This window comes from Pristiophorus japonicus, chromosome 7 (assembly GCF_044704955.1).
Source record: "Pristiophorus japonicus isolate sPriJap1 chromosome 7, sPriJap1.hap1, whole genome shotgun sequence".
NCBI lineage: Eukaryota > Metazoa > Chordata > Chondrichthyes > Pristiophoridae > Pristiophorus > Pristiophorus japonicus.
This window is the reverse complement of record NC_091983.1, coordinates 36,575,239-36,593,146: the sequence shown is the minus strand read 5'-3', so window position 1 is coordinate 36,593,146 and position 17,908 is coordinate 36,575,239. Positions and strand designations below refer to the sequence as shown.

Here is a 17,908-nt window from a genome sequence, read left to right as displayed (position 1 = left end):
GAGGTTATGCTTGAACTGTATAAAACACTAGTTAGGCCACAGCTAGAGTACTGCTTGCAGTTCTGGTCACCACATTACGGGAAATATATGATTCCACTTGAGAGGGTAGAAAGGAGATTTACGAGGATGCTGACTGGACTTGAGAATTTTAGCTTTGAAGAAAGATTGGATAGGCTCGGGTTGTTTTCTTTGGAACAGAGGAGGCTGAGGGGAGACCTAATTGAAGTGTAAAACATTTATGAGGGGCCTAATTAGAGTGGATAGGAAGGACCTATTCCCTTTGCAGAGGGATCAACAACCAGGGGGCATTGATTTAAAGAAATTCGTAGGAGGTTTAGAGGGGATTTGAGGGTAAATGTTTTCACCCAGAGGGTGATGGGAGTCTAGAACTCACTGCCCGAAAGGGTGGTAGAGGCAGAAACCCAAATAGCATTTTTAAAAAGTACTTGGATATACACATGAAGTGCCATAACCTGCAGGGCTACGAACCAAAAGCTGGAAAGTGGAATTAGGCTGGATAGCTTTTTGTTGGCTGGCACGGACATGATGGACCAAAGTGGCCTCCTTCCGTGCTGTAAACTTCGATGATTCTATGATTTGTTAGCGAGAGAGCCAATAGGGTAGCAGCTGCAAGTTTTCTGGTTTTACACTGCTTTTGCACTCTGGGTGACATAGACTGAGATTGATGAGGCTAGTAAATACATCTCTGGCCTTGCACGACTCTGCCAACATCCCTCCTCCTAACACATACATGGATACAGGGACATGTGCTCCTGCTCATGCTGCACACACTCACACCCCATAGCTGTACAAGTATAGCAGGATACCTGCATTCCTCCATGTGATTCAAACTCTAATGGTACGGATACAAAAGCAAAATACTGTGGATGCTGGAAATCTGAAATAGAAACAGAAAATGCTGGAAATTCTCAGCAGATCAGTCAGCATTTGTCAGAATCAGAGTTAACATTTCAGGTCGAGAACCCTTCGTCAGAACTGGAAAAAGTGAGAGGTGTAACTGGTTTTAAGCAAGTACAGAGGCAGGGAAAGAGAGGAGGGGAGGAAAGAACAAAAGGGAAGGTCTGTGACAGGGTGGAAGGCAGGAGAGATTAAATGACAAAAGGGCTGACAGTGCAAGGCAGAAGGAGATGGTATTGGGACCAATAAAGAAACAAAAGATGGGTCTAGATGAGGTGTAAATGGGAATAGCAGAATCATCAGCAACAGCTAGCATCTAAAAAAAAAATGGGGGCAGAGTTTCTGATCTGAAAATGTTGAACTCAGTAATGAGTCTGGAAGGCTGTAAAGTGCCTAATCGAAAGCTGAGGTGCTGTTCCTTGAGGTAACAGTACTCTTGTGGGAGAGGCAGCATAAGAATAGTGAGAGTTCTAAGAATATAGCCTCAAATGCATTTTTTGATATTTCAGTGTCAAAAGTGAAATAAAGCAAGTTTCCACAAAGTTGTTTGTGTCGAATCAAAATATGCAATCTGAGTGCAACGGCTCCCTCTAGCTGTCTAATGTGGCTCATGGGTACTCATTCTTCCCTGCTGCGATGTTGGAAAATGCCAGTCAGCCAGAAGTAAAATTAATCCAAAATTTGCCAGAAACTGAAGTAACACCACTGAATATAAAATTGGTGTCATGGCACAAAACTCATGGAATGTAGTATTTGATCATTACCTGTGCTATTAATACACCTAAATTCCACTCTGTAGCCTTTGAACTGAAAGGAGTTTTTCCACTCCTTTAGGTAATTTTAACTTTTAAGTTTAATAGAAAGGAAAATCAGGTGGGGTGTACAATGGGCGGCCGAATCTATATTGATCATTTTACACTCATGCCAAAAGTTTAAATTGCCCCCAATTATTTTCATATTTCCATATTCTTCACATAATCAGAATTTGGAGTTTGATCCGAATGAACCAAGAGTTAGATCATATATTACAAAGGATTATATAGGATATACAGCACAGAAACAGGTCATTCGGTCCAACCAGTCTATGCTGGCGTTTATGCTCTACTCAAGCCTCCTCCTGTCTTTTCTCATCTAACTCTATCAGCTTAACCCTCTATTCTTTCCTCCGTCATATGCTTGTCAAGCCTCCCCTTAAATGCATCTATACTATTTGCTTTAACCATTCCCTGTGGTAGCGAGTTCCACATTGTCACCACTCTGGGTGAAAAAGTTTCTTCTAAATTCGCTATTTGATTTCTTGGTGACTATCTTTCATTGATGGCCTCAAGCTTTGCTCTTCCCCACAAGTGGAAACACTCGCTCTGTATCTACTCTATCAAAACCTTTCATCATTTTAAAGACCTCTATTAGGTCACCCTTCCGCCTTCTCTTTTCAAGATAAAGCAGTCCCATCCTGTTCATCCTTTCCTGATAGGTATATCCTCGCATTTCTGGTATCATCCTTGTAAATCTTTTTTGCACCCTCTATATCCTTTTTATAATATGGCGACCAGAATTGTACACACTATTCCAAGTGTGGTCTAAGCAAGGTTCAATACCAGTTTAGCATAACTTCTCTACCTTTCAATTCAGTCCCTCTAGAAATAAACCCTAGTGCTTGGTTTGCCTTTTTAATGGCCTTGTTAATCTGTGTCGCTACTTTTAGGGATTTGTATATTTGTTATATTGATATATTTAAAGTCATTAGGAGATTTTTTATAGTGCTTTTCCAAACCTCTGTGTGCTCTCTGTTTTAGGTGTATGATGGAAAAGACAACTCCTTTCGTCGCCTTGGGGTTTTTACCGAATCTGAATTGCTGGGAGTTGTCTTAAACAGCACATCAAACCATATGTGGTTAGAGTTTAACACAAATGGAACTGAAACTAACCAGGGATTCGAACTCACATATACCAGTAAGTAAATGCATTATATCAAGCAAGATTTGCATTCTGTTGTCCTGTTGGGAGGTTGATGCTGAATATTCAGTATATGATAGATTTCTGATGTGTTGTATTGTACACCATGAGGGGACTGTGGGCCAAGTGTAGCAAAAATGTTGAAGCATTTCTGATTTTTCTACAGGTTATGCACAGAGGAAATCATCCCTCCAGCTCCCCTATACTTGTTGAGTATTAACAATAATGGCTTTTGGTATATTTCTGTAAGATTCTTTTCAAAACTCCACAACAATTTTGCATTTATATAGCACCTTTAATGTAGTAAAAAGTCCCAAGGTGCTTCGCAGTAGTGTTATCGGAAAAAATTTGACACCGAGCCAGATAGAGATATTAGGACAGGTGACCAAAAGTTTGTTCAAAGAGGTAGGTTTTAAGGAGTGACTTAAAGAAGGAGCGAGATAGAGAGGCGCAGAGGTTTAGGAAGGTATTTCCAGAGCTTAGGGCCTAGGCAGCTGAAGCCATGGCCACTAATGGTGGACCAATAAAAATGGGGATGCGCAAGATAACAGAATTGGAGGGGCGCAGATAGCTCAGAGGGTTGTAGGGCTGCAGGAGGTTACAGAGATAGGGAGGGGCGAGGCCATGGAGGGATTTGAATACAAGGATGAGAATTTTTATATCGAGACAATGTAGGGCAGCGAGCACAGGGTGATGGGTGAACGTGACTTGGTGCGATTTAGGATATGAGCAGCAGAGTTTTGGATGAGCTAGCATTTACAGAGGGTGGTAGGTGGGAGGATGGACAGGAGAGCATTGGAGATAATAAAGGCGTGGATGAGGGTCATTTGAATTTTTTTTAGCAACCTCTAGGAAAGTTCTTGCTTTTTACAGCAATATTAGATGTCAAGCCAAAGAACAAATGACTTGATGTTCACATTTACCGTTGTTGTCTTTTGTTGACCCACTTACTAAAACAGGTCTTTTGCTTACAAACAAAGAAATAAGTGAAACTGGGCCAATTTTTATTTGACCCCAAAGATTAATTTCAGTTCTCAATTAATGACATTGTTCAGTTTTGCCTCACTTGGCTATCTGATAAATCTATTTATTTTTGATAACTCTTTTCCCCTAGTTGATTACTGAGAACTGATTGGGGATGGGGATGGAAACAAATGGCTAGGACCCCAGCTCTGCCAGTATGCTAGTTTCAGCATATGTGTAGCACCTACTATCTCACCCACAAGATGACTTAGGTTTTGAAGTCATGGTGACCCTGCTCATAATTACAGCTATGATCAGTTCAAATTAGTTAATCTACTAAATTAAAGTCAGTTGCAACTTAAATATGAAGATGGTTGCTATTTGTTGACACAATCTTCCAGAGGCTACGGATTACTGAAGGGAACAAATCTGAGAAAGATCAGGTGACAATTCATTTAACTTTTATTATTCAGTTCCGCTGTGCTATTGATGTAGCAATTCATCCTCAAATTTGTGGAATATTACATGAGGAATTATGGATACCTGGCTATAATTATAAGATATAAACCCAATACACCTGCAGTTTTGCTCTCCTTATCTAAGGAAGGATGTACTTGCCTTGGAGGCAGTGCAACGGAGGCTCACGAGATTGACTCCTGGGATGAGAGGACTGTCTTATGATAAGAGATTGTGTAGAATGGGCCTACACTCTCTGGAGTTTAGAAGAATGAGAGGTGATCCCATTGAAACATACAAGATTCTGAAGAGGATTGAGAGGGTAGATTCTGAGAGGTTGTTTCTCCTGGCTGGAATGACTAGAACTAGGGGGCACAGTCTCAGGATAAGGGGTAAGCCATTTAAGACAGAGATGAGGAGGAATTTCTTCACTCAGCGGGTTGTGAATCTTTGGAATTCTATGCCCCAGAGGGCTGTGGATGCTGAGTTTCTGAGTATATTCAAGGCTGAGATAGATAGATTTTTAGGGACTTGGGGAAATCAAGGGATATGGAGATCAGGCATTAAAGTGGAGTTGAGGTCGATGATCAGCTATGATCTTATTGAATGGCAGAGTAGGCTCGAGGGACCGTATGGCCTACTCTTGCTCCAATTTCTTATGTTCTCATGTTCTTAAAGGGGTTCAGCACTTGAGCAAAGCTACTCTGCCTTATGAATATCTTTTTAATCTCCAGATTAGATTGCAACATTTAGATCACTTTATAGTGTCTAGTATTCTACATGATAGTCAAACCTATTTGTTATCGTCCAGCCAGATTGACTATATTTCACAGGTGGCCTTGATATACAGTCAGACTTTGACTCCCAGGCACATCTATAACATGATTGCTGGTTATTTCAAGTTTCATTAAAAATCAGGTTTAATTGAAAGTATCATGTTAATGTTATTTTGACACTGCTCTAGTAGTCTTCAAATTTTACAGCACCATCATAAATCTTGGGGAATGGCGTAGCTGAATATTCACTAACTCTTGTAAACTGATTCATTCCTTTTATGCCTTTATAAGTATTCACCCTGTCTGTACCTGACTGTATTGATTTGCTTCTGTAAACTCCTAAACTTAATTCTTGTAAATAAATTAGAACTTGTCATTTTAGCCTGAACAATATGGGCTGACAATATGACATTTTCAATCATCATTGAGGTATGGACTGCATGGTGGGCAATTCATTCAGCCTGCTATGAGAGATCGCTCAGTAAAAAGGCTAATTGTTAATCTTGCAATTCTTTACCTACATTGACAGCAAATACAGGGGTGCATGTTTTTAATTATGTTGCAGATCTGGCAGTGGAAACTGAATGAAGAGTGTTGGTAGAGAGTCCAAATTGTTACTCTACAATATTTGACTGTTCTAGACATGCGGCTGCTTTATATGGTGTCTGTAAGCACAGGTTGGACTCTAAGGGGTGAATTTCTATAGGGTTCTCTCAGTCATTCAATGCAAATTTGTTGGACGAGTAACTGAGGAAAAGCAACATTACTAACGTTCATGCTGTTATTCTGGGGTGGCTGTGGCTCTTGCTAAAATTACAGTGGAGGAGTAGATCAAGTCTTGTAGAAACTCACGCTCCATATACATTGTATGGATTTTTACAGTTTTCTGGGCCATTCCAATGGTTTTTGTTAATAGCAGCATTGTTGCAGTCACAGTTTTACTGCAGGGTGATTGACATTCACTGGATGGTTTTGCCTTACCTTGTGGTGTCATTGCTGTTTACAGGGCAAAAACGTTTCAGTCAAATTCCATGCACTGCACGTGTTTACAGAATAGCATATAGCCAGGAATAATTACAGACTAGTAATCTTGTTCAGGGCCACAGATTATATCTTAAATTATAAGGATGCAAGTCGAGTTTCTTTTTTATGACTGTCGCTTGACCTCCAAAATTACAAAAGGTGAGGTGGGTTGTACGAGCTGGGAAAATAATACAATATCTTGAATGGCAAGTCCAGATTGTGCACGGTAACATGCGATTTATGAAAAAACAGATAATCTGTCTTCCATTCAGTTCATGTAAATGCATTTATTTCAATTTCCGAGCATTTCTTTCTCAGGTTCCCTTGCCAGCTACTCCTCACTGTCGTGCATCATCTCTCGGCCAGGAAGGGTATGCTTTCCATGGCTGCTGCTGAATTCTTGATAGCTGAAATCAGCATTGCCCCATGATTGACTGCCAATAGCTTTAGCAAGGCTGGACTAGTCCCTCAGCTGGCTTCCCTCATTTGCAAAGTGGACAGATTTGTGAGCACTATTACATTTAGAGCACTGTGGAGGCAGCAAGGCTCATTTATCCAGCAGGGCTGAATTACACAGCAGGCTCCAAATAATCTGCTTGGACAAAATGGAGCTCTGCACACTGCACACTTGCAAGCCGGCACAGAGCTCCCTTCACAGGCACGCAAATTATGGCTATATTTTTTGTTGTGTATCTGTAAAGCATGCACTCCCATGTTCCGCCACCAGGGAGCTCATCCCCTGAAGTCCCAAGGGATTCCAGCATCCCTTGGGAGCACTGTATATAAGCCGGCCCCGAAGGCCTGTTCCTCACTCTGGAGTGTCTTAATAAAGACTGAGGTCACTGTTACTTTAACCTCCCTGTGTGCAGTTTCATCTGTGTTAGGAACACAATGACTGGCGACGAGAATACGAATCCAACGCAAAGATGCAGCAAACTGTGGGCATCCTGGAAAAGTTCTCGGAGGGTGAGGACTGGGAAGCCTATGTCGAACAGCTAGCCCAGTACTTTGCAGCCAATGAGCTGGACGGAGAAGCGAGCGCTGCAAAAAGGAGAGTGATCCTCCTCACAGTCTGCGGGGCACCAACCTACAGCCTCATGAAGAATCTTCTGGCTCCAGTGAAACCCACAGATAAGTCGTATGAGGAGCTGTGTACACTGGTTCGGGAGCATCTTAACCTGAGGGAGAGCGTGCTGATGGCGAGTTATCGCTTCTACACGTGCCAGCGATCTGAAGGTCAGGAAGTGGCGAGCTACATCGCCGAGCTAAGGCAACTTGCAGGACAATGTGAGTTTGATGGCTACCTGGAGCAGATGCTCAGAGACTTTTTTTTACAGGGCATTGGCCACGAGACCATCCTACGAAAACTTTTGACTGAAGAGACACTGACCCTCATTGCAATAGCACAGGCGTTTATGTCCACCAGTGATAACACCAAACAAATCTCTCAGCACACACTCGCTATCAATGTTCATAAATTAACTGGAACTGTGTTTGCGAGCAGAAACGTACAGGGCAGAACCCATGAGTCTGCAACTGCCAGCAGGCCTCAGGTGACCCAGATGACTCAGAGTCCCCAACAAAGGATGAATGCAAGGCAGTTCACACCTTGTTGGCATTGTGGAGGCTTCCATTCAGCCTATTCATGATGCTTCAAAGGATATGTTTGCAAGAGCTGTGGAACAATAGGGCACCTCCAAGCTCTGCAAAACCTGCTAACCACCATGTGGCAGAGGAAGATCGGTCCATGGTGGATCAAAGCAATTTAGAGCCTCAGAAAGAGGAGGCAGATGCTGAAGTACACGGGGTACACACATTTTCGATGAAATGTCCACCTATAATGCTAAACGTAAAATTGAATGGCTTACCCGTAGCCATGGAATTGGACACTGGCGCTAGCCAATCCATCATGAGTAAAAAAATGTTTGAGAGACTGGTGCAACAAGGCATTCAGACCAGCCCTGAGCCCCGTTCACATGAAACTGAGAATGTACACCAAAGAGCTTATCACTGTCCTGGGCTGCGCCATGGTCAAGGTCACCTACGAGGGTACGGTGCACAAACTGCCACTCTAGATTGTCCCGGGTGATGGCCCCACACTGCTTGGAAGGAGCTGGCTGGGCAAAATCCGCTGGAACTAGGATGACATCCGAGCGCTATCACATGTGGATGAGGCCTCATGTGAAAACCCAGGTTTTCAACAAATTTCCTTCCCTTTTTGAGCCAGGCATTGGAAACTTTTCCAGGGCGAAGGTGCGGATCCACTTGGTCCCAGAGGCACGATCCATTCACCACAAGGCGCGAGTGGTACCTCACATGATGAGGGAGTGAGTGGAAATCGAGCTGGACAGGCTGCAACGCGAGGGCATCATCTCCCCAGTGGAATTCAGCGAGTGGGCCAGCCTGATTGTTCCAGTATTCAAAAGTGATGGTACGGTCAGGATTTGCAGCGATTATAAAGTAACTATTAATCGTTCTCGCTACAGGACCAATAGCCACTACCGAAGGCAGAAGACCTATTTGCGACTGCGACCCTGGCAGGAGGCAAGATGTTCACCCAGCCCGACCTGACTTTGGTCTACATGACGCAGGAGCTGGAGGAGTCTTCAAAGGGCCTCACCTGCATCAACACGCACAAGGGACTGTTCATCTACAACAGATGCCCGTTTGGAATTCGGTCGGCTGCAGCGATCTTCCAGAGAAACATGGAGAGCCTACTCAAGTCGGTACCACACACGGTGGTCTTTCAGGATGACATTTTGGTCACGGGTTGGGACACCGCCGAGCACCTGCAAAAACTGGAGGAGGTCCTCCAGCAACTGGATCATGTCGTGCTGCGGCTGAAGAGGTCGAAATGCGTCTTCATGGCAACAGAAGTGCAGTTTTTGGGGAGAAAGATCGCGGCGGACGGCATTCGGCCCACAGATGCCAAAGCAGAGGCTATCAGGAACGCGCCCAGGCCACAGAATGTCACAGAGCTGTGGTCGTTTCTGGGACTCCTCAACTATTTTGGTAACTTCTTACCGGGGTTAAGCACCCTTTTAGAACCCCTACATAGAAACATAGAAACATAGAAAATAGGTGCAGGAGTAGGCCATTCGGCCCTACTAGCCTGCACCGCCATTCAATGAGTTCATGGCTGAACATTCAACTTCAATACCCCATTCCTGCTTTCTCGCCATACCCCTTGATCCCCCTAGTAGTAAGGACCTCATCTAACTCCTTTTTGAATATATTTAGTGAATTGGCCTCAACAACTTTCTCTGGTAGAGAATTCCACAGGTTCACCACTCTCTGGGTGAAGAAGTTCCTCCGCATCTCGGTCCTAAATGGCTTACCCCTTATCCTTAGACTGTGACCTCTGGTTCTGGACTTCCCCAACATTGGGAACATTCTTCCTGCATCTAACCTGTCTAACCCCGTCAGAATTTTAAATGTTTCTATGAGGTCCCCTCTCATTCTTCTGAACTCCAGTGAATACAAGCCCAGTTGATCCAGTCTTTCTTGATAGGTCAGTCCCGCCATCCCGGGAATCAGTCTGGTGAACCTTCGCTGCACTCCCTCAATAGCAAGAATGTCCTTCCACAGGTTAGGAGACCAAAACTGTACACAATACTCCAGGTGTGGCCTCACTAATGCCCTGTACAACTGTAGCAACACCTCCCTGCCCTTGTACTCAAATCCCCTCGCTATGAAGGCCAACATGCCATTTGCTTTCTTAACCGCCTGCTGCACCTGCATGCCAACCTTCAATGACTGATGTACCATGACACCCAGGTCTCTTTGCGCCTCCCCTTTTCCTAATCTGTCACCATTCAGATAATAGTCTGTCTCTCTGTTTTTACCACCAAAGTGGATAACCTCACATTTATCCACATTATACTTCATCTGCCATGCATTTGCCCACTCAACCTATCCAAGTCGCTCTGCAGCCTCACAGCATCCTCCTCGCAGCTCACACTGCCACCCAACTTAGTGTCATCCGCAAATTTGGAGATACTACATTTAATCCCCTCATCTAAATCATTAATGTACAGTGTAAACAGCTGGGGCCCCAGCACAGAACCTTGCGGTACCCCATTAGTCACTGCCTGCCATTCTGAAAAGTACCCATTTACTCCTACTCTTTGCTTCCTGTCTGACAACCAGTTCGCAATCCACGTCAGCACACTAACCCCAATCCCATGTGCTTTAACTTTGCACATCAATCTCTTGTGTGGGACCTTGTCGAACGCCTTCTGAAAGTCCAAATATACCACATCAACTGGTTCTCCCTTGTCCACTCTACTGGAAACATCCTCAAAAAATTCCAGAAGATTTGTCAAGCATGATTTCCCTTTCACAAATCCATGCTGACTTGGACCTATCATGTCACCTCTTTCCAAATGCACTGCTATGACATCCTTAATAATTGATTCCATCATTTTACCCACGACCGATGTCAGGCTGACCGATCTATAATTCCCTGTTTTCTCTCTCCCTCCTTTTTTAAAAAGTGGGGTTACATTGGCTACCCTCCACTCGATAGGAACTGATCCAGAGTCAATGGAATGTTGGAAAATGACTGTCAATGCATCCACTATTTCCAAGGCCACCTCCTTAAGTACTCTGGGATTTATCGGCCTTCAATCCCATCAATTTCCCCAACACAATTTCCCGGCTAATAAGGATTTCCCTCAGTTCCTCCTCCTTACTAGACCCCCCCGACCCCTTTTATAACCGGAAGGTTGTTTGTGTCCTCCTTCGTGAATACCGAACCAAAGTACTTGTTCAATTGGTCTGCCATTTCTTTGTTCCCCGTTATGACTTCCCCTGATTCTGACTGCAGGGGACCTACGTTTGTCTTTACTAACCTTTTTCTCTTTACATATCTATAGAAACTTTTGCAATCCACCTTAATGTTCCCTGCAAGCTTTTTCTCATACTCCATTTTCCCTGCCCTAATCAAACCCTTTGTCCTCCTCTGCTGAGTTCCAAATTTCTCCCAGTCCCCAGGTTCGCTGCTATTTCTGGCCAATTTGTATGCCACTTCCTTGGCTTTAATACTATCCCTGATTTCCCTTGATAGCCACGGTTGAGCCACCTTCCCTTTTTTATTTTTATGCCAGACAGGAATGTACAATTGTTGTAGTTCATCCATGCGGTCTCTAAATGTCTGCCATTGCCCATCCACAGTCAACCCCTTAAGTATCATTCGCCAATCTATCTCAGCCAATTCACGCCTCATACCTTCAAAGTTACCCTTCTTTAAGTTCTGGACCATGGTCTCTGAATTAACTGTTTCATTCTCCATCCTAATGCAGAATTCCACCATATTATGGTCACTCTTCCCCAAGGGGCCTCGCACAACGAGATTGCTAATTAATCCTCTCTCATTACATAACACCCAGTCTAAGATGGCCTCCCCCCTAGTTGGTTCCTCGACATATTGGTCTAAAAAACCATCCCTTATGCACTCCAGGAAATCCTCCTCCACCGTATTGCTTCCAGTTTGGTTAGCCCAATCTATGTGCATATTAAAGTCACCCATTATAACTGCTGCACCTTTATTGCATGCACCCCTAATTTCCTGTTTGATGCCCTCCCGAACATCACTACTACTGTTTGGAGGTCTGTACACAACTCCCACTAACGTTTTTTGCCCTTTGGTGTTCTGTAGCTCTACCCATATAGATTCCACATCATCCAAGCTAATGTCCTTCCTAACTATTGCCTTAATCTCCTCCTTAACTAGCAATGCTACCCCACCTCCTTTTCCTTTTATTCTATCCTTCCTGAATGTTGAATACCCCTGGATGTTGAGTTCCCAGCCCTAATCATCCTGGAGCCACGTCTCCGTAATCCCAATCACATCATATTTGTTAACATCTATTTGCACAGTTAATTCATCCACCTTATTGCGGATACTCCTTGCATTAAGACACAAAGCCTTTAGGCTTGTTTTTTTAACACCCTCTGTCCTTTTAGAATTTTGCTGTACAATGGTCCTTTTTGTTCTTTGCCTTGGGTTTCTCTGCCCTCCACCTTTCCTCATCTCCTTTCTGTCATTTGCTTTTGCCTCCTTTTTGTTTCCCTCTATCTCCCTGCATTGGTTGCCATCCCCCTGCCATATTAGTTTAACTCCTCCCCAACAGCACTAGCAAACACTCCCCCGAGGACATTGGTTCCGATTCTGCCCAGGTGCAGACCGTCCGGATTGTACTGGTCCCACCTCCCCCAGAACCGGTTCCAATGCCCCAGGAATTTGAATCCCTCCCTGCTGCACCATTGCTCAAGCCACGTATTCATCTGAGCTATCCTGCGATTCCTACTCTGACTAGCACGTGGCACTGGTAGCAATCCCGAGATTACTACTTTTGAGGTCCTACTTTTTAATTCAGCTCCTAGCTATTGCGCAAAGGTGAGAGCTGGGTATGGGGAAAAAATAAAGGAATTGCTTTTGAGAAAGCCAGAAACATTTTATGCTCCAACAACCTGCTTGTATTGTATAACCCGTGTAAAACGCTTGAACTAGCATGTGACGCATTGTCGTACGGAGTCGGGTGTGTATTACAACAAGCTAACGTTGCGGAGAAGTTGCAACCTGTCGCCTGGGCTTCTAGGAGCTTGTCTAAGGCCGAGTGGGCCTACAGCATGATTGAGAAAGATGCATTCGTATGTGTGTTCGGGGTAAAAAAATGCATTAGTACCTGTTTGGCCTCAAATTTGAGCTGGAAACCGATCACAAGACCCTCACATCCCTGTTCGCTGAAAACACGGGGATAAGTACTAATGCCTCAGCCCACATACAAAAGTGGGCACTCGCGCTATCAGCGTATAACTATACCATCCGCCACAGGCCAGGCACCGAGAACTGTGCGGATGCTCTCAGTCGGCTACCATTGCCTACCACGGGGGTGGAAATGGCGCAGCCTGCAAACTTGTTGATGGTCATAGAAGCGTTTGAAAATGATAAATCACTTGTCACAGCCTGCCAGATTTGGACTTGGACCAGCCAAGATCCTTTGCTGTCCCTAGTAAAAAAAACTGTGTACTGCATGGGAGCTGGGCCAGCATCCCCGTTGAAATGCAAGAGCCAATCAAGCCGTTCTAGGGGCGAAAGAACGAGCTGTCCATTCAGGCAGACTGCCTGTTGTGGGGTAACCGTGTAGTGCTACCAAAAAAGGGCAGGGAGATGTTCATCTCGGATCTCCACAGCACACACCCGGGTATCGTAATGATGAAAGCAATAGCCAGATCCCACATGTGGTGGCCCGGTATTGACTCTGATTTAGAGTCCTGTGTACGGCAATGCAGCATGTTTGCTCAGTTGAGCAACATGCCCAGAGAGGCTCCACTAAGTTTGTGGTCCTGGCCCTCCAGACCATGGTCCAGGATCCATGTCGACTATGCGGGCCCGTTTCTCGGTAAAATGTTCCTGGTGGTGGTGGATGTTTTTTCAAAATGGATTGAATGTGAAATAATGTCGGGAAGCACCGCCACCGCCACCATTGAAAGCCTGAGGGTCATGTTTGCCACCCACGGCCTGCCTGACATACTGGTCAGTGACAACGGGCCATGTTTCACCAGTGCCAAATTTAAAGAATTCATGACCCGCAATGGCATCAAACATGTCACCTCGGCCCTGTTTAAACCAGCCTCCAATGGGTAGGCAGAGCGGGCAGTACAAACCATCAAACAGAGCCTTAAATGAGTCACAGAAGGCTCACTCCAAATCGCCTGTCCCGAGTACTGCTCAGCTACCGCAGAAGACCCCACTCGCTCACAGGGGTGCCCCCGGCTGAGCTGCTTATGAGTAGGACACTTAAAACCAGACTCTCGCTGGTTCACCCCAACCTGCATGATCAGGTGGAGAGCAGACGGCAGCAACAAAATGAAACGATGGTCACGCCGCTGTATCACGGGAAATTGATCTGAATGACCCTGTGTATGTGCTAAACTATGGACATGGTCCCAAGTGGATCGCCGGCACGGTGATAGCTAAAGAAGGGAATAGGGTGTTTGTCGTCAAACTCGACAATGGACAAATTTGCAAACAAGGCTGCAGTTCACAGATTGCCCTAAAGAACCCACAGCAGACACCACCTTTTTCGAGCCCACAACACACACCCAAAGGATCAATGACATCATGCCGGACCAGGAAATCGAACCCATCACGCCCAACAGCCCAGCAAGGCCAGGCTCACCTAGCAGCCCTGCAGGGCCAACAACATGCCAGTCCAGCGAGGGCACAGCCAACACACCAGAACAGATATTTGTACCGAGGCGGTCCACCAGGGAAAGAAAGGCTCCCGACCGCCTCACCTTGTAAATAGTTTTCACTTTGACTTTGAGGGGGGAGTGATGTTGTGTATCTGTAAAGCATGCACTCCCATGTTCCGCCACCAAGGAGCGCATCCCCTGAAGTCCCAAGGGATCCCAGCATCCCTTGGGAGCACTGTATAGAAGCCGGCCCCTAAGGCCTGTTCCTCACTCTGGAGTGTCTTATTAAAGACTGAGGTCACTGTTACTTTAACCTCCCTGTGTGCAGTCTCATCTGTGTTAGGAATATTTTAAAGTTAGGCAATGGGGCGATTGACATATTGTAAACCATAGAAAGCTAAAAGTAAAGTGTAAAACAGAAGTCCAATGGAACTTTTTACGATTCTCTTCACAGCTGGTTACAGTTGTACTGTAGTCAGAGCGAAACAAAAGCTTCTGAGACTATTTGCAGCATCTATTATTAAGTTTAATTAACGCAGCATGCTGGTTACACCGATTTTGGGAGAATTGCACCGAAAAAAACAGCTCACCCTAGCGGAAACTCTAGGCCCCACATGTTTTGAAGCTCTGAAATATTGTTAATAACGGAACTTAATAACAGATGCTACAAACAGTCTCAGAAGCTTTCGCTTTTTAAAATGGCTTCCATTGCATATTTTTGTCTGAAGTCTTCGGGGGAGAAATTGCGTATCGCCCCGTTCGGGAGTGGTAACCTTCATGAGGCGGGACTCTTTGCCCAGTGCCGAAATGCCGCCCCGCGATCTAAGTTCGGATTACCGCCCCCGAGGGCGCTCCACTTCCTCTGTGGAGTGGATCTGGGGCACTAAACACGTGAAGGTCGGAGTGCTACGCGGACACTCCACATAGTGCTGACGCGATCACAGGACCCACCCCTTCCGTTAAAGGGGAGGGTATGCGGCGAGCTTTACAGGGGTTTTGTGGGGGTCTCCACTACACCACTGGGGATGTGGGGTGCCATGGCCACAGTACAGCACCGAAGCGGTGTACCGGGCTGCACCATCACAGCATGGACCCCGCAAAAATAATCATGGAGGCAGGGCAAAAAATCAAAATGGCGCCGCGCACTTCCCCTTTAAACTAAATCATATAAGTCGGGCGAAAATTCAAAATGGCGCTGTGCTCGTCCCTTTTAAATTTCACTCCGTGAGCAGAGTGCAGCCCACTTCACAACCTGTGAGGCTGGCATTGACATCGCTGACGGCAACCAATTTGTGCTGCGGGGCGAAAACGGGACGCTGCGCAGGCCGATGATGTCATCACCAGAGACGTAACGGCCTGGGCACTACCAGTGGGAGCGGGGTGCTGCCGGTATTGCACCTCCGCTAACTCCCGTGCAATTTCGCGGGAGCCGGTAGCACCCCACCCCAGGCGTGAAATGGTTTGCGCCTCGTTAGCGTCCCCTGGAGGCAGTAATGACAGTTGCAAAGCATGCAAATTTCTCCCCCTTACTTTTTACATTCCAAAATCAATCACTATGAGAATTTTTTACTCTGAGCATCACTTCTATCTTTGTCTACTAGAAATCTTGAGGCCTAAGGCACAGGCTGTTCTTCCACAAGACATGCACCCAGTCTTTTTTGGGCATGTATCACAATGTAGAAGTACACACTTATTGATGTTGAGGTATTTTAATACTGATGATGGAGAAATTATCTTTCTAACTTTACTCATGGTGACAGGCCCATATAAACAACAACAACAATAATAACTTTTATCTATATAGCGCCTTTGACATAGTAAAACATCCCAAGGCACTTCACAGGAGTGTTATAAGACAAAAAATTGACACCGAGCCACATAAGAAATTAGGGCAGATGACAAAGAGGTGTGTTTTAAGGAGCATCTTAAAGTAGGAAAGAGAGGTAGAGAGTCAGAGAGGTTTAGGGAGGGAGTTCCAGAGTTTAGGGCCTAGGCAGCTGAACGCACGGCCACCGATGGTTGAGCGATTATAATTTGGGATGCTCGAGGGTAGAATTTGAGGAGCACAGATATCTATAGGGGTTGTGAGGCTGAAAGAGATTACAGAGATAGGGAGGAGCGAGGCCATGCAGGGATTTGAAAACAAGGATGAGAATTTTGAAATCGAGGCATTGCTTAATCGGGGGCCAATGTAGGTCAGCGAGCACAGGGGTGATGGGTGAATGGGCCTTGGTGTGAGTTAGGACAAAGGCAGCTGAGTTTTGGATGACTGCAAGTTTGCGTAGGGAAGAATGTGGGAGGCCAGCTAGGAGTGTTTTGGAACAGTCGAGTCTAGAGGTAATAAAGACAAGAATGAGGTTTACAGCGGCAGATGAGCTGAGGCAGGGGCGGAGACAAGCGATGTTACGGAGGTGAAAATAGTCGGAAACTCATTTCAGGGTCAAATATAACACCAAGGTTGTGAACAGTCTGGTTCAACCTCAGACAGATGTTAGGGAGAGGGAAGGAGTCAATGTCTAGGGAACGGAGTTTGTGGCGGGGCCCAAAGACAATGGCTTCAGTCTTCCTAATATTTAATTGGAGAAAGTTTCTGCTCATCCAGTATTACATGTCGGACAAGCAGTCTGACAATTTCGACACCATAGAGGAGCCTCAGAAGTGGTGGAGAGGTATAGCTGCGAGTCATCAGCATACATGTGGAAACTGACACCACGTTTTCCAATGATATTGCGACGGGGCAGCATATAGATGAGAAATAGGAGTGGGCTAAGGATAGATCCTTGGGGGACACCAGAGGTAATGATGAAGAGAAGCCATTGCAAGAGATTTTCTGGCTACGATTAGATAGATAAGAATGGAACCAGGTGAGTGCAGTCCCACCCAGCTTGTCGATGATGGAGAGGCATTGGAGGAGGATGGAGTGGACAACCATGTCAAAGACTACAGACAGGTCGAGATGGACGAGGAGGGATAGTTTGCCTTTGTTTCAGTAACAAAGGATGTCATTTGTGACTTTGATGAGAGCCGTTTCAGTACTGTGGCAGGGTCGGAAACTGGATTGGAAGGATTCAAACATTGAATTCATGGAAAGATGGGCACAGATTAGGAGGCAACAACATGTTCAAGGACTTTGGAGAGGAAAAGAAGGTTGGAGATAGGGCAGTCATCAGCAAGGACAGAGGGATCAAGGGTTTTTTTTTGAGGAGAGGGGTGATGATGGCAGAATTGAAGGAGACCAGGACAGTACCTGAGGAGAGAGAACCATTAACAATGTCAGCTAACATTGCCAGAAAAGGAAGTTGGGTGGTCAGCAGTTTAGTGGGAACATGGTCAAGGGAGCAGGAATTGGGTCTCATGGACAAGATGAGCTTAGAGAGGTCAAGAGGGGAGATTGGAGAGAAACTGAAGAAAGATGAGAGCTCGGGCAAAGGTGAACCTTAGAGGAAGTTTGGCATGGTGGACTAGGGGAATGGAGAGAAGTGGCAGAGGCAGCTGATCAGATGGTCTCAATCTTAGAGACAAAAGTCTATGAGCTTCTCACACTTGTTGTTGGAGGTGACTGTGATGGAGACAGGGAATAGATGTTTAAGAAGATGCTTATCTGTCAAAAATAA

General features: G+C 45.4%; 1 protein-coding gene across 1 annotated transcript in view; it reads left to right on the top strand.

Moving 5' to 3' along the window:
* Nucleotides 1-17,908, top strand: part of LOC139266579 (CUB and sushi domain-containing protein 1-like) — a 3,131,815-nt gene that overhangs the window by 2,448,181 nt on the left and 665,726 nt on the right. The window contains exon 23 of the mRNA XM_070884173.1: nucleotides 2,715-2,871. Within this exon, the coding sequence (XP_070740274.1) occupies nucleotides 2,715-2,871 (157 nt within the window). The remainder of the gene's footprint in view (nucleotides 1-2,714; nucleotides 2,872-17,908) is intronic.